We start from the raw sequence: 17694 nt of genomic DNA, 5'->3' as shown, positions 1-17694 counted from the left end.
TGTTGTTTTGAGTGCTGCTTTAGCATAGAATGAATTGTGTAATAATGGTTAAATTATAATCATTGCAATATATTACTGCTTTACTGTATTATTGATTAAATAATTAGGTAAGCATAAGAAAATATACTATTGTTCCCAATTAGTACGTGTATGGATTAGTAGTAATCAGTCTAAATGTTCAATAAAGCAAATATAAAATAAATAAAAGTAAATATATAGATAAAAATAACAATGTACGTTTTTTCACTTTATTGAAAAATCTTTTAGATACAAGCATTAAAAACATCTCAAAGGAGGTCTTCAACTAAATTACATTGTGTTTATATACACAAAAGTGTAAGACTGAACAACAACATGTCATTTCGTTAGGCTATTCACACCAAGAAACGATTATGATAACTTTAACAGTAACCATTTTGGCATACACGCCAAAGGACAACAAGCTTATTGGATGTCAATGGTTTTAGATTTCATTAGCAATTGTTTGTGGCACTATCATTATAACTGTGCTTTATAGTTACAGTTATCATTCTTGGTGTGAATGTGTCTTTACTTGAGTAGCATGTATACAACATTTCACCAACCAAGAAACAGGTTACGGAAATTACAATATATACATAAAATATATACATTTTACTACACAGTCTCAATTGCCACATTTAATAATTCACATCGAAATGTCAGTGGAGACTTAAAGGAACAATTTAGGGAAGATAAAGTCCATCTCTACATTTCAAGCATCTGTAATCCAAAGCAGAAGCTCACTCGAATTTGTCTAAATCATCTGTTCAGAGCTGAATGATCATTCTGTGAGAAATGACAAAGACTACATCAGATCTGGGCCGTCTCTCAATTCATTTGATACACGTAGCCACTAACCAACTTGCATCAAATCCCAGGATCACTTATCTTCAGCACACCTTTTAGCGCCTTGCTGTAACAAACTTCATCTACTTTTCTTCACCATAAACCTGGGCTCTCAACTTCTAACATGCTTTCTTATTCTTTTTCCTTCCACCATCCATGAAGGTTAAAAAGTGGCTCCCTTCGGCCACAAAAACCCATCGGCCGGGGTCCTCTTCTCAGCTATTTAGATGCTAGGCTGCCAGGGGCCTCATATCTTCATCTTGCTCATCATCTTCGACGGTTCATCACTCTCGTTTCTTTCCAAACACGGCAGACACGCTTCTCACTATACCCTTGATTCCGACCATCCCCCTTTTAAGTGCTCTGGACTCCTTGATGAGGCCCAGGATTTCGTGAAAAACCAGCAGCACACCGTGGTAGGTTTCAGCCGCCGAGATCTCGAAGAAGCCGCAGTCTGCCGAAAGGGCGAAGAGTCTGCCCTCCTCGCTCGACACGGCTCTCTGATGGAGCAGGTCTCGCTTGTTCCCCACGATGATAATCGGGGCAGAGGCAGACAGCTTCCTGGTCCGCCGGATGAGCTGCACCTGTTGTCGGACCACCTCAAAGCTGGAGCGATCGCAGATGCTGTAGACCAGGATCACACCGTCTGCCCACTGCAGCTGCTTGTCACTGATAGATTCGGTTGTTTCGCAGCTCTGGAGGAGACAGAGTCAGAAGGTCAAAAATCACATAAAAATAAAACTGTATAAATGAATTTTAATGTACGTTTTCTGCACAATTAAATATGATAAAAAGCAATTAAATCATGCCCAATCCCCTTATACATTAAGTATAAAATTCAATATGATATGTATGCTTTTTCACTCTCCAAATCATAGGCACAATTTTATTAGTCAATAAAACACATTTCACATATTTAAGAATACTTCTTTAACTTCTAAAATATTTTGGCTTATGAGAAATATTTATTCAATAAACATTTATTCAATTAATTGTATGTATAATATATAATTTTATATATATAAAAAATTATAGCCTAATATTAATATGGTTTTTATAAAGATATAAATGATAAATAATCTACTAATTTACGACAAATAAACAATCAACTTCAAATACTCACAAACCATATTTTTCTTATGTTATTTGTTTCTTCATGCTAGCTTAGGTTTTTCCATGCTGAATACTTATAAATGATTTAAGAAAATTAATTATACACAAAGTTTTACTAAAACTAAATTTGGACTAAACTAAAATCTTTCCAAATCAAGTGGACTATTTTTGACCAAGCCAGGATGAGTCAAAGAATAAAACATTATTACTGAAACCTTACAAACCTTATTGACATTCAAACACAATTTGCTCTCTCCCTACATTTTAATGTCGAAGCAGAAACATTTCAATGAAAATAAGTCGTACCTGTGGATACAGGGAGTCCCAAATGTTTAAGGCTACATCTCGGCCATCTGTTTTGTCAATATGACTGTATATTGATTCTGAAAAAAAAGAGCATAATGAAATTAATAAATACAACTCGTTCATAAATAACACATAGCGTTATGAATGGTAGTAAAGCAAATGTCAATCGACGTACCGATATCCCCATATTCTCCGATGAACCTTCTGGTGAGAAACCGCACAGTGAGGGCTGCAAACAAATACATTTATTATTATTATTATGTGCAAGCTTAACAAATAGATCATATAAACATGACAGAATCCTGTTCCATCAAAGTCGGGTGTGCGCTCACCTGACTTTCCAACATTTTCTGCTCCAAGCAGCAGAACATTGGCCTCGACTTTGTGCTGATTTCCATCCATCGCTTTGCTGCCCAGCTGAGGACTTTGTTTGACCAGAACAACCATTTCACCTAGTTAACCCTGTGAATGTCTCGAGCGTTTGGCGTGAGCTACACCTTCTACTTTATATAAAGACATTGGGTGGGGTTTACAGAAGTTAAGTCGACTTCAAACCAATCAAATAAGCGCGCCTGTTCTCATTAAAAAAAAACGCCCAAAACTGGTCCTATCAAGCAGCCCCGTGCTATTTGCGTCAACAAGAAAAAGTTGGGGGTTTTTTCGACGACAGTTAACTCAGACCGACCCTAAAGATTCGCCAACCGAGAAAGTCTTTGGAAAATCCCCACAGTTCACGGAAACAAACGTGTTAACAACCCTTTTTTGTTAATCAATTTATAATTACTTTTTACACATGCATTTAATTTGACTTTCTTTATTAGACTATTAGTCAAATTAAAATCCCACTTTACAATCAAAACAGTAAAAAATGAAAACAACAGCCATTTTATGTCATTATTCCATTATTGCAGAAAAACTGGTGCGGGGCTGGACAAATTTCACGCCAATATTTAATATTTAGGGTTATTAGGAGTTGTTGCATGCATAGTAAGAGCCACTGAGAAGTTACATTAAAAACAGAGCAAAGGATCCTCGCGCCCTCTGCTGGCACAACAGCTACATAACATCCAATAATACTAAGAAGTTGCAACACACAATCTTAAATTGATCGTGGAAGATGACCAGACAAACAAATATTTTGGAGTTTGAATGAAATAATACGTTTATTATTACACATCTTAAAAGGCAAAGCTAAATCTACTCCAGTAAATAGAACATGATCTGGTTCCCTCTTCACAACAGAAGACAGAAGTATTTTTGCAAATTTCAAAAAGCAAGTAATGACTGATGCACTTCAGCGTTTAACAGCCGTCTCCCTCGTTCCCTTCATCAATGCAGGATTTCTTTGCTGCTGTACCGGAGTTTGCCATGAAAAACTCTCTCATGCGTTTCAACGTGTTTCTGTGCTTCTCTCGTTCAGTCTCTGTCTCTGAATCCTTGCTGCAGGAGTGATTCAAGAGAGAAGCATGGAGACTCTCCCCAAACGATTCATTCAGCTGTTGCTGGAAAGATTTTTGAAGTTTGACAACCAAGTTTTTCCTCTATGGAAATAACAAAAATAGCATTTCGTTATTATGTAACATTCAATTAAATTATAATTAGGTATGCATTTGCAGTTCTTCAAACAAGAAGCTTAGCACATGAATGTGATCGGTGATTTACCTCAGAGTTCATCATCAAGAGGTCAAAGAGAGTCCAAACATCTGACACCAGTTCAGCTGCAGTCCGATAAGGCGGCTTCCGTTTCCCCAGGAGTCGGCCGAGTATTATCTCAAATTCGGCTGTTTTTGAGTGATTCTTTAAAAGCAATAGCACAGCTCATAAGGTCATTTTAATCAGGACCTATTTATTTAAAAACTCAAAAATCCTAATGTTAAATAAAATAAATCACTTGCATGTATTCAGTGTGTAGCAATAATGTTTAAAAAAAATTCCCAACAGCACAAAAAAACAGTACAATTCAAAAAACATAATACAAGCTATAATCAAATTTCTCTTTTCCTATGCATTCTTATTAGTCATGAACTATTCACTTAATTATCTGGAATAATAGTATCACTGGAAGATTGGAATATCATCATTATTTGCATTTACCTTGGTGGCGCTGTAGAGCAGGCTCTTGTTCTCATCACACAGGAGACCAAAAACAAGCTTCTCACACTTCTGAACAGAAAGGATGACACTGCATTTGTATCATTTTAGAACAACAAATAAAAAATGTGACATAACACCATGCTAAACTATAATACTCTTAAGTCATCCCTTTAAAAAGAGTAATAATAAATGTAGATTATTTTAGGCCGGTGGTGTCTTACTCTTTGATCTTGCAGACTCAGACTAGGTGTCCTCATCTCCTCACTGCCATAAACGAGTGTCTCATTTACATCCTGACATAGCAAACACACCCAACCCTTACTGCAAAAGAAAAGAAATACACCAAGACTCAAATATAGGACGAAGCATAAGCTTATCAAACTCCAACATCTTAAAAACCATTAACACTACTAGTACTTAATGATTCACAAATCATTATAAATATAGTGATACTATCTTATGGTCTCACCAAGGTTTTGTGAGAATTGGTGGGATGTGACAGTCAAAGTGAAAAGCACATCCACATTTTGCACAAAGAAGTGCAGCTCCTGCAGACATACACACGGCACAGAACTCCACGTCAGATGCCGGGGAGCTGTCGCTGTCTTGAGATACAGAGCAAGAAGAGGATCCAGATGGTATTGGATCTTCATACCATCTCCACACCTGGTTAACCTGGGAAAAAGCAAGACCCAATTGTGAACAGATGTGGTGCTAACATGGAGTACAACATACATAGCGTATATATGACGTATATGTGTTGTCCTTACCTGTCCTCCCTGGGATTCCTGCACTAAGATATAATCTGTGGAGGTAACGGCAGTAAGGTGGAACTCTGGGAGTGGCTGTCCACTTGGAGGCAGAGAGATGGGCAGACGCACAAGAGAAACACGTAGAGACCTGTTTAACAGAAAACAGTGGTGTCCAGTCAAAAAAAAGGCCATTAAAATGTTTTTAAAAATTCACTATAAACATTAAATTAAGACCACCTCTTGCATTGTTTGATTTGTCTCCTGAGGTGTTCCACGGTGACTAAAAGATAGGGGGGGGGGAGAAATGAGTAAGAAAAATAAAGAGTATTCTTTTGAGAATTACTTTGAGAGGAAAATAACCTGCAGATTTGTTGTCTTCTTTGGTTGCCTCCCTGTAGTCAAAAGTACTTTGGACAGTCTTGTTGTGAGTCGCCCTCTGGTATGAAAAGAATGCTTTTGAATGAAAGCATTGAAAGCACAGATCTCTTACATATGACTCAATGAAACATTCAGAATCATTCACCAACCTCCCCATTAAGGTCTTCTGATGTGCTACAAGGAGTTGAATTCTCTGAAGGTGTTGTGATCAGTTTGTCTTTTGACCTGACAGGTATGCACGTTGCTTCCACGAGCTGACGGAAAGTTGTCGGCATGCCAGTGCTCCAGTGTTGTGGTCCAGAGTAGTTCTTGCTGGATGACTGACAGTCTTGAGCTTGACTCAAACATTTCTCTGTGGTGGTGATGGGGGTGGAAAGAGAGTCTTGGTGAATAATGGATGGGCCAGCGGAGTGGCCAGGATCTGGTGAAGGTTCTCTGGGAGCTGCCTCTGACAAAAGGGAGGTGGGCAAGCTGCTCTCCAGATGATCCGTATCGGTGAAATTCGTGCTGCTCACACCTGAATCCTGATCACAGGCGGAATCAGCCAAGGCCTTGACTGGGAGGTTAGAGCTATTGTATGTGCCCCTTCTAGACTGTAGGCTGTTGTTGCCATCAACGGGGGTAGAAGGCATTGGGTTTACAGGAAGGACATTAGAGATTGCAGTAGCATCATTTAAAGAAAGTGTGTTTATTGTTGAAAGGACAGTTAATGGAACATTTGGTTGCGCAGATAAAGAATGTCCAGGCCCCAGGAAATTGGTTTGTAATGGATGGGTCAGTATGAGTGTTTGGTTGTAAGCTGGTACAGAATGAGTGAGTATGGTTGATTGGTTGTTGACTGTAATTGGATGAACTAATATGGGTATTTGTGTGTTGGCTTGTATTGGATAAGTTGGTACGAGTGTTTGGTTGTTGGCTAGCACTGAATGGGTCGATACAGGTATTTGGGTATTGGCTGGTATAGAATTGGTTGTTTTAGGTGTTTGGTTGTTGGATGGTATTAGTTGAATTGGTATGTGTGTTTGGTTGTTGAGTGGCATTTCATGAGCTAGTAGAGGTGTCTGGTTGTCAGCAGGCATCGGATGAGTTAGTCCAATTGTTTGGCTATTGGCTGGATTTGGATGAGTTGTTTCAGGTGTCTGGTTGTTGACTGAAATTGGTTGTTTTTGGTTACTGACTGGCATTTGATGAGTAAGTAGGGGTGTTTGGTTGTTCGCTGGCATTGGATTAAATAGTACGGGTGTTTGGATGCTGGCTGGTATTGGATGAGTTGGTGCAAGTGTTTGATTGTTGGCTTGTACTGGATGAATTGTTATGGAAGTTTGGTTGTTGGGTGGCACTGGATGAGTTGGTATGAACGATTGGTTGTTGGCTGGTATTGGATGAGCTGTTACGGGGGTTTGGTTGTTGACTGAAATTGGCATTGGATGGTTGAGTATGCCTGTATGAGAGACCTGCAAGGTAGGGCAATAAGACTTTCTACATTTGGCTGACTCAGAGATATTGTGTGTTTCAGATGGAGAAGAATTCATGTGAGTTTTAGGAGCAGACTGAGGAATATATGGGGCAAAGGTATTTTGATTCAAGGTTTTCACAGACTCCGATTTTAAACAAGTGGAACCAGTACTCTGGGAGGTAAATGGAACAATAACCTTTTTAATCTTCAAAAATCCTGGGCAGAAAAAAAAAGGTAAAGATGTTAAATTTATAGATTTTTTTTTATCAAGTGCAATTCAACCTTTTTTTATTTTAGATTTTGTTTACCACATTTCATGATGTGCTGACAGAGTTCATTCTGAATTTGAATATGCAGTTCAATCATGTTCTCAGGGGTGCATGCCTTCTGGGACAGAAGCTTGTTCACCTGGGTCTCAATCTGAGTCAGAAACCAAAAATATAGCAGAGAGCTAAATGAAACTTAAAATCTGAATGACAGCCAGTTTTAGTCACAAATATGGTAAAAGAATGATGTAACAGATAGAGCTTGGGTTGGCCACCCTCTCTGTCACAACGACTGCTTCCGTCTCTTTTTTCTTGACAAGAACTGCATTTAATTAGGCACAGAATGTCTTAACGACCATATCAAAAGAGTTTCATTCACAAACTCTACTTCACCTTAGTGTCAAGAGCTAGCCAAACGAGTATGAAAATGGTACAGGTAACAAAGGAGCTTTAGTAGAATAACCATATGTCGGTAAAAATATATTTTCCTGTCCTATCAGCCATTATATTGTGCTTGTAGTGCATGCATGCGCAATCATTATATATTTAAGCACAAATAAAAACTAAGAGCATGCATATCAGGTCCGTGTGACATTGCAGACTGAAGTGCACGCACTATTTCATAATTTCCTACAAGCAGCAGCTCTAAAAGTAATAACCCAGCTGTTGTAATACCTGTTAATCAAAGAATGAGAGAAAGAATATTACTAAATTTAGAATTTAATATTTATAACTTTGTTCAATTTCTGTATATTTTCTACTTGCTGAAGAACACAGGTAAAAATTGTTTTAAGTTCACTTAAATTAAGTTTTTAAACTGCTAGCTGTCAATTATACTGAGATAATGTCAAATGGCTATAATCTATGGTTAAATATTAGGGAAAAAATTAATAGAGATATCAGTAGCACTGGTAGTGCTACTCACCTTCAGCCATAAAAAATGATGCAACTAAACAAATTCTTTATGCTGTTTCTACATCAACCTGAAGATTGAACCTGTATTCATTTTAGAATTAAATGTGCAATTGACCATTTTTTTCAAATTTATTGACCTTACTAAATACAAATGTATGCACGTCACCTTAAAACATATGACTGAGCTTGTTTTATTCTGCAAGATTATTCACGAGAGAGTCGAGTTCCAGCTTCCTGGCTGACCTCTCACGTATGACGTAAGCTGCATTCGTTCTTGTAGTGAAATCAGTATGAATGTGAAGAGCAAGGTTTAGATTTTTTGATGATACATAAGGCATAAGCAAAAAAAGAACAGCTTACTCTTTTTGTGTGGATCAGGAGACAGTGACCCTCTTTGTGTAAGACCTTTTCAATAAAAGCTGCTATGTAGTCCTGACAGCCTTCCAACCGGTTCAGAGATGTCTTCCTCTCCAACAAACACCCCACCTCCTCCATATACAGGGCCTTAAAATCAAACAAATCAATGTTTATAGATTGGAGGATATATAGAAATTCAAAATGTTTACATTTATTTCGCCCTGAAATAGGAAAGTCAAAACTAGACTTTTTAAAAGTGACTAATAATGGGAAATTATCGGCCGATGTATGTATACGAATATAAATAGGAGTGCATTTTCCTGTTGCTGTGGTGGCTTCAGCCGCTGAAAAGGAATCGCTATCAAAGTCTTGGGGTTTTGAATCCAGAAGATAGACTTTATTACAAAGGGAATAAAGCCAAATTCTGCAGAGCAAATCTCCAGAATGTTTTTCTGCTGTCTTTTATTCAGACTATATATATAGTTTTATCACCAATGACTAGATGGTGCAGCAGGTGGAGCATCAGGACCAAACATCGCAATTGGTTCAGCACTTGCCTCTGGTTGTTAGTTTTGTATGAAAGAGATAAACCTATTCAAAACTGTAAAGTGAAGTTTTGTCAGGCTGTGATGAAAGAGACTGAATTACTGTAATGATAAAGATCGAAAATTGCAAATTGTCTGAATTATGTCAAATATTCATGATTTAGATTTCCATTTAAAAAATAAAATGACGTAGTGTTGCTTCAGCAAATGAGGACTATTGAGCGCTAAATGCTTACCTCTACCTCCTTTAACATCTGTGCAGCTTTTACAACCAGAGTCTGATAAATGGAGTGGACTATGCGGGTCATCATCTTCTTTGCTGCCACTTTTATACTCGTAATTTCCTGCAACCTAACCAAGATTCAAGAGCAAGAAAAAACAGAAAATGTCTGCAAAGTGCAACCACTGGAATACAACTTTGTATGTTAGAGCATTTCCTAGAAACTAACTGATACTGTAGTGAAATATTTAGTGAGATATGATAGTTTAAAAAGAATGCTGAGTGATTGATATTATCATCTCTTTCTGTTTAATTCACCAAATACATTGCACAAATAAACATTACCTTTATAAAGACATTTTTCCCCAGTAATTGTTCAGTTTTTATTTTATAGGTACATTGTATTTCTTAATCTTATATACTGTCATCTCCATAAAAAACTCCAACCAGTCCTGTAACACTGCCGATTTTCGTCTTACTTTTTTTAATTACTTAACTAAAAGCTGTAATTTTCCATATATGTGAATATCGGCATTTTTTTTTTTATCTTAAATAATTTCTTATTTGTAGATACTTATAAAATAATTTGCAAGACAAAGTATATTTCTTCACCATGTTCTCAAAATGGCTTGTAATAGCAGTTGAAATGTGTGCGTATCTTACAAGTGACTGAAAATCTGGATTTATGAGCACATGTGGTGTCCTTCTTACCCACTTTCTACCAAGGCATGCATTCTTTAGAAGTGATAAAGAGGTCTGAGTTTTCTCTCTGGATTGTCCCGATTTGTCTGTTTGACAGCCTTGGCCAATTTTTTTCTTTCATTTCTAGCATATATATGTGTGTGTGTGTGTGTGTGAATCAATATGTTGTGGATAAATAATTACATTTTCATTAATTAAGTATTATTAACTTTTCCTTTAACTCCTTTTTTGTCCTTCTTTTTTTTTACGTGAATTTCAGTAATGTTTCTAGAGACCATCTGTTATCAGGATGTGAAGTCATTTGTTCCTGTATTCACTGCTGGGCCTGCTTTGATCTGTCATTACCACCTCTCCTGGTTCCCACCCTGTTTTTTGTGTTTCTGTGTACCACTGTCCCTTTGAATAAACGGCTGTGTTTACACTATGTATTCAGATTCGTCTCAAGTGACAATCACTGACGGATGCCAATTTACATCTCTGGTGCGAACATCTCATGCATCTCACAAAACCCCTTGAGTTTTCATATAAAAGGTACCACTACATCATATGTTAATAAAGAACAAAATATAATAATAAAACCAATTGGATCTTGGATACACAGATAACATATTAGTAAAAATTAGTATTTCAGGCTTTACAATTTTATTTACTCTTCACCCATTTTCAACCCATTTCATGCCATTTGATGATGACAATATTTTCATTGACCATTTAAGAAATATGGGTAAAACAATGATGTGACCATTGAAAAAGACTTTTAAGAAAAAAAAACTGTTCCTTCTACTTGCATACTGTAGTCAACACGGCTGCATTCAGTTACCTTGCCTCTAGGTGCACCAAGCTGCTGCTGACCGTCTCTTTCTGATGTCTGATTGAGTCCAAAAAACTCTGCAGCCGCTGTCTTTGAGATCCCACAGCTTCTTCCTGCTGTACAAAACTAACAGAGATGGACATGGAAAAACAAGGATATAGAAACTGAGATAAGGTAATATTGTTGGGGAGGAATATCAAAATATATGTTAGAGAAACTGCCGCATTCTTTTGCTCTGACTCCTCCCAGTATCACAAAGCAAACAGATGGGAAATAATTATCCAAAACGCAAAAAAAAAAAAAAAAAAAGACCTAGATAGATAAGCTTAATCTTCACATGCAAATAAGCAAGTAAAGTGGACTATACCTGTGCCCTCTATGAGAGATCAGCTGACAGTCCTTACAGGTGAGCTCTTCACAAACGAGACAGAAGAACCTCAAGCTCTCCTGAGTGTGTGAGGGACAGCGTCTTCTCTGTGTCCAACCTGAAAAAAAAAACAACAGCTATAATGCACAGGATTTTCATAGTGTCAGAAAATATATTTAATCAATGCCACAGCTTATGCGCTGTGTTAACCTTACATGAGATTTCCTTGCACTACTTAAATCAAAAACAGTATAGTTTGTGTAAATAATATTTTTTATAGTAAGTACTGAAAAAACATTTTCTACCTTTATTGACAGATATTGAAATTAATGAAGTGATTAGTAAAAGAGGCCAAAAATAATAGCTACTATAGAATTTCCACCACAATAGCAGCGTGAGTCCGAAGCACTCAGGGACTTTAAATCTAACCTGTGGGAGGTTTTTTGGGTGTGACTTCATGGTCCCGGGTCACTTTTACCCTACGATGAGCCGATGTACAGTCCAAACACAGGGCCTCCTCACACTGGACACACCACCCGCTAACCTCACTCTCTTCACACCCGGCACACTGAAAACATTGATTCAACATTTACAATGAAGGACAAAGAGGAAATGCCTCCTTTATGTCAGTGTTGGAATTCTTTGAAACAGTTTAAGCGCCTTTACACCAAGGACGATAACTATGAAGTTATAAAAAATAAAATAAAAAAAATCAACATTTTAATTCTGTGAAATAAGCATGACAAAGAGGAACAGTATTTTTGCCACCACTTAGTGATGAATGGTAAAAACATTGACAGCCAGTCAGAAACTACATGAATGTAAAGATCCTGGGTAGTTATATAACAGTACGTGTTTATAATGAACAAAACATTGGGATGCATTTCTGGTGTGGATATTAATACAGTTACTCAAATATTTTTATCGTTATATATATATATATATATATATATATATATATATATATATATATATATATATATACACACAGCCCTTCACATGATTTGGCATCTCCACCTTCAAAAAGAGCAGCGGCTGGACTGAAAGTACCATTTTATTTGAAGTTTTCTCCACGTATAATCTGTGTACGCTTACCTTGGGGACCTTGTTATTGTTAGAGGTGTCTTCGAAAATGGCACACTCCGTGACCTCAGACAAGCAGAAGGACTGCGCGCATAAGGGACAATCTACATGAAGAAAGAAACAGAAACATCCGACTAAAATAAAACACTTCATTACTTCTAAACACTTCAACTACTCATCCCTGTGTTGATTAGAAAGCCTTGATGAAACCACAAGCCATTTATTCAAGTACATAAGAGAACCAGAATGTAAGCACCTTGTTTGCGTCACCAAAGAATATGTCTTCACGACATTAAAGAAAGCAGCATTTATATTTATCAGAATATTGTACAGGTAAAAAAAAAAAAAAAAAAAAAAAAAGAAGTTTATTTTTCTTCAAACTTCCTGTATCGATAGGAAATACGTCAATAAGCTGTGCGTTCATAAAAAGCAGTTTAATGTTACAATATTCTATAAAAACAGTACATACAATGTTTGGTTTACACGCGAACAAGAAAAACGTAGCTGTTCATCGTCGGGCCTCTAATGGGAAACACAACCCAGCAACGGACCACGGACGTTAACATTAAGACCCTTTCTGTAAATAATCGTAGGGTCGAAGCCAAAAGTCAAACAGTGAACGGTACAAGCGAGATCTCACCGTGAGTAACTCCATGCGTGCAGGTCTTTGTAAGGCAAGTATTACAAAATATATGCAGGCAAGGCAGAAGTTTGGGCTCTGCGAAGGAGTTTAGATGCACTTTGCAAACAGCGCAGGATCCGCAAACAGTTCTTTGTAAATCCGGATGAGGCGACTCCGAACGCCCGGTTTCGTCAGGGGCAAACATCTGGGGTTTTTGAGAATAATTTAATGTAAACAGCAGACGAAGTGTATCTCGATAAGCCTCGTGAGAAATTCGCCGCGCTACGCTTGTAATCGTTCGTAGATATAACGTTAACGGTAAATCTTTGAATATGCAGCTCGTAAAACTTTCGTGTAGCTCGGGGCGGGGAAACATATTCATTAGTTCCTCGTTTGGTGGGTGGGACTGCAACGAGAGATAGACATAGGGCCACAGATTATCGATTTGTTTAATTCCTTTCACCTATTGTTTTGAGCCTTTCCGTGTGTGGATAAACGTTATAAACTTTCTCATGTCGGCATGAAAAACGTTTTTTTTTTTTTTTTTTGGCCGTAGTAATTTAAATAGAAAAATGCTGTAGTTGAAGACATTAAAAACTAAATATTTACATGGATACATATATATATATATATATATATATATATATATATATATATATATATATATATATATATATATATATATATATATATACACACATTTTTTTTTTACAAACTCCAAATGTGGTCTATGGAGGTGAAAGTAACTTTTCTAATACTTTTCATTTATCACAGAGGGAGACGCCCACAAAAGGTAGGGATTGATGAATATTCCAGCATGCTCCTCCTAGTGAAATGTAAAACCTTAGGAATCCTATATATTTATAGCTTTGTAGAGAACAGAGCGGATCCTGGGTGATTTATGTTCTGGAAGGACTGGGTGGATTTCCATGAAGAGATAAGTCTGTGAGCCTATTTGACTTTGGAGGAGTAGATGCATCGAGGAGAAACTAGAATGCCAGACTTAAAGGAATAGTCCGAACTAAGACCTAAGTCTTCAGAACCCAAAATAAGACGGTTTGGAAGAAATCTGTGAGCTCTATGATCTCTCATAGACAGCAAGGGTGCTACATTCACATCACATCTTGTCCGCAGTTCATGACTATCCTCTGTGTCATCCTGGTGCCACTTTGGAGGGTATCACAATGCACGCACATTGCTTTTAACATAAACAATGTTAAAATGAACATAATACTTAAGATCAGTTCGGCTAAACGCTAAATAACCAAGTTGCAATACTGAAGATGCTGTGTTTCAAGGTTGGGTAGTTCAGGTGTACTTTACGAATGATAAAACATCATTACACTCTCCTCGCTGTGGCCTCATAAAGAAAACACGTAATGGTAGCTTAAATATATACTATATTCACATTTGAATATACTTATTCAATACACTATTCATATTTTGATTAATAAAAATCTTCTACATAATCAAATTTATGTTTTGCCAATAATAATGCAAAAGTATATTCTAGCTTCAGAATTTGTGTTTCTGTCAATCTGCAAGATGGGACTAAATGTTTGCTCTGAGTTCTTTACAGTGAGTTCTAGGACCAGAAATGACATGTACAACTAAAACTCTACAAGGTGTATATGTTGATATAAATGTGTTATACAAAATTACTTCTAAATTTTCATATAGATTCTTGTCATATGAAATATCAATTTTCTTAGTTTTTCTTATTATGTATATAAAAATATATTATTTGCACATATCCCCAAATAAGCAATACAACAAATTCTAAATGACTCAGACGAGGAATTTTGGTAATTGTAATTGTAAAATAAATAACAGGTGTTTTTATATATATATATATATATATATATATATATATATATATATATATATATATATATATATATATATATATATATGGGACTAATTTGGCTTGCCAGAAGAAAGCCAACCCTCAGACAATGGAATGATCGAATTTTAAATATATTACGTTTCTACATTATGTAAAATACCCTGTAAAGCTGCTTAGTTTGACCAGAAAAGATTTCATATGCTCCTAGCAGCTGATCAAACCACAAAGCATCTTTAGTTGCACCAATGGTAGGATGTTGTGCTTTTACGGTTAGACACCCTTGCTCTAATGTAATGGCACCCCAGATGTGAAGTCACAGAGGGCAAGTTGTTCCATTATCTCCATGTCAGCAAACTACGTTTTTTAATGTTTGAACTTGTTTAAACCTTCATGTTATGATGTGCATGTAAAAATAATACTTTCGAAATTAACCTCTTTTCACTTCATACATCTTTCAAACAAAAAATCTTATTCAACAAAACATTATTTCTGTTCAATATGACCCCACCAGAAACGCATACACAAAAACAATTAAATAAAAAAAACTGCTTAAAAGTGTGATATAAATAAACAGTTGTTAAGATTCTCAACTGGTAGTTCAAGAGGCTTTACATGTTGAGAGTGCTTTCATTGCACTTTACAGATCATTCGGACTCAGAAACCTTCAGCACATATTTAATAGCATCAACAATTACATTGTGCTACCGTGAAGTCAAATACAGTACAGAATATGTGGTGTCACAACTCTACTTCCCTACTACAATATATTTTACTCACATTGTCTCTTTTGCAATGCATGTCAGTCTGAACAGACATGTGACCCACAGTTACATAAAATATGATCACAGTTGTCATAACAAATCGTTTCCTATTTTTATATGTAAAACTAAAGTAAAAACAAACGTGAGCGCAGGATGAAAGTGGCACAATAATACAAAAACCTGCAGCACCAGAACAAATGAGGAAATAAATTAGCCACTAGATCTTACGTTATCTGGCCAGACAGGTGTGGCTCCAGTTACACCGATGGTAGAGATTATATTGTGGTTTGTGTCGTAAAGGCTTGTAGGGTATTCATTCAGGAATCTCTTTAACAACAATTATGATAAGACCTACCGAAAAGGCCAATAGAGCGACATGCACAGTATTGCAGAGGGTCATGGGTAAGAGAAGCTGCTGATTGGACGTGTTTTCTCAGGGCTGTGGTGGACATCCATGTAATGTGGATTGGTCTTGTTTGCTCAGGGCCAGTGTTACATCAGACTACATTTCACACATTTCACTTGTTTCTCTTTGCTCTGCAAACCAAACTGAGTAGTGGCCAGAGATTCAATCAATTGCCAAAAATTCTTGAATGCGATGCCCTTTCCCTCCTCCACCTTCAGGTCCGCCAGGAGTTTGTTGAGTCCTTCTTGGTCCCCTGATGTCTGGGAGAGAATAAAGGGTGTGGGGGAAAAATGATTATGGTAATTTGTGTTTATTTTTTTTTGTTCTGCACTAGACCAAATGGCATCAATCCAGCTAAAAAAAAAGGGTCTAAAAATGTATGTTTTACATTCAAGTTATGAAAATGTTCTGGTAAGTAATCATTGTTGATTATAGCAATATTGCTTTTAGGCTGATACTATAGAGACTGAAATGTGCTTAAGATAGGATTGTAGGTCCCGACGTACCTTCACCATGGTGGGCAGCTCTTTGGAGACCATGCTCTGGAACTCCTGGGCTGTGAGCGTGTCAGCATTAGTAGGCGACGCTGAATGGAAGTTTTTGACCAAGGTGTTTATCGCCAACTCTAGATCTGTGTACTACAGAATGGGAATAGTTTCAGACTCAAGCTCAGCTAAAAAAAAGAAACGTCTCTCATAGAAAGGAATCACCATTCAGGCCAGGGAAAAGGTGGTTTAGCTTTAACATTAAGATCAGAAAACCAAATACGATATTCCAGAGACTTATATCCAATGGTCTATTGTCATAATATCTTTGTCCATTCATTTAACTTGTCACAATATGTCTTTTTAACTTTTTAGACAATTACTTCACCAGTTACACATTTCTGAAAACCGACAGGTTGTAACTAATTGTATTAAACTTATAGCCTACTGGGTTTAGATTTTTTATAGCTTTGATGTAGTAGGCTATATCAACATAACGGCGAGGCTTGCATTTCTCATGAAATTCTTAGTTTATCAATTGTAATCCGTTTGTCTGCTGTTGAGCTGGAGCTGTGGAGACCTGTTACTACCTCTATCTCTTACAGTACATTCCTGTGCTCTCTGTTTAGCATGACTGACATCTACTCACTCACTGGGCGTTGGTCACAAAAAAGGACAAAACGCGAAAACATAAAAACAAATGAACTTAAAAAAATCGTTTTTTAGGCTTAGCGTTTTAAATGACCATCAAAAATACGCATACTATGTATAATAACAATAACAGTCTCAAACAACGAAACGCGTACAAGGGCGATTATTTATACACATATATAGCTAATATCAATTAATATAGGTATACAAATCAGTTATATGTTATTAAAGTGAATGCACTTAGACGTTTCAGTTCATTTTCTGCATTTGTGATAACGAAGGGAATTTAATACGAAAAAGAAAATGTAGGTGAAATACAGGCCTACCCAGAGGTGGATAAGTAAACTAATCTAAAACATAAACTATTTAAACGCAACAAATAAGAAAGGCTTACCTGTTCAGCCATTGGGGTTGTTTTACGTCCCGCGCGGAAACTACGGCAGGTGAAGTGAAGTGAAGTGCCAGTATTTCATCACCTGACCAGCTCTGTCTCGCGCCTCCGACCCGCCCACTCTTTACTCACACGCGGGTAATGTTCACGCTTTTATAGTATTATTGAGTTTCTATATCGTGTACGGATTAGAATATGTTCATTTGCGATACACACAGAGGTTAACTGGTAATTCTTAGTTGTAAAGTAAAAAAAATAATATTTCTGTTACAGTTAAGAGACTGCAGCTCATACTCGACA

At 36.9% G+C, this 17694-nt stretch overlaps 3 protein-coding genes across 3 annotated transcripts; all 3 read right to left on the bottom strand.

Annotated features, from left to right (window-relative positions):
* Window positions 1–234: 234 nt before the first annotated feature.
* Window positions 235–2780, bottom strand: zgc:171704 (uncharacterized protein LOC100124619 homolog). The gene is made up of 4 exons (XM_043261530.1): window positions 2619–2780; window positions 2462–2515; window positions 2287–2363; window positions 235–1562 (listed from the first exon to the last, which is right to left on the bottom strand). Exons 1-4 carry the CDS (start codon window positions 2731–2733, stop codon window positions 1152–1154), a joined length of 657 nt encoding a protein of 218 aa, XP_043117465.1. The 5' UTR covers window positions 2734–2780; the 3' UTR covers window positions 235–1151.
* Window positions 2781–3430: 650 nt separating this feature from the next.
* On the bottom strand, window positions 3431–13228 carry trim33l (tripartite motif containing 33, like). Its single transcript, XM_043261529.1, has 17 exons — window positions 12873–13228; window positions 12245–12336; window positions 11579–11717; window positions 11150–11267; window positions 10792–10908; window positions 9286–9400; window positions 8508–8651; window positions 7275–7386; window positions 5660–7182; window positions 5493–5568; window positions 5370–5412; window positions 5151–5280; window positions 4850–5055; window positions 4602–4701; window positions 4381–4449; window positions 3949–4083; window positions 3431–3827 (listed from the first exon to the last, which is right to left on the bottom strand). Exons 1-17 carry the CDS (start codon window positions 13057–13059, stop codon window positions 3588–3590), a joined length of 3546 nt encoding a protein of 1181 aa, XP_043117464.1. The 5' UTR covers window positions 13060–13228; the 3' UTR covers window positions 3431–3587.
* A 2131-nt stretch (window positions 13229–15359) lies between these two features.
* On the bottom strand, window positions 15360–17552 carry LOC122359988 (protein S100-A14-like). Its single transcript, XM_043260255.1, has 3 exons — window positions 17398–17552; window positions 16374–16505; window positions 15360–16127 (listed from the first exon to the last, which is right to left on the bottom strand). The coding sequence occupies exons 1-3, from the start codon at window positions 17407–17409 to the stop codon at window positions 15954–15956; spliced, it is 318 nt and encodes a 105-aa protein (XP_043116190.1). The 5' UTR covers window positions 17410–17552; the 3' UTR covers window positions 15360–15953.
* Between the last annotated feature and the right edge of the window lie 142 nt (window positions 17553–17694).

Source organism: Puntigrus tetrazona, chromosome 16, assembly GCF_018831695.1.
Source record: "Puntigrus tetrazona isolate hp1 chromosome 16, ASM1883169v1, whole genome shotgun sequence".
Lineage (NCBI taxonomy): Eukaryota > Metazoa > Chordata > Actinopteri > Cypriniformes > Cyprinidae > Puntigrus > Puntigrus tetrazona.
The sequence above is the reverse complement of the archived record's forward strand: the minus strand, read 5'-3'. Positions and strand labels throughout refer to the sequence as shown.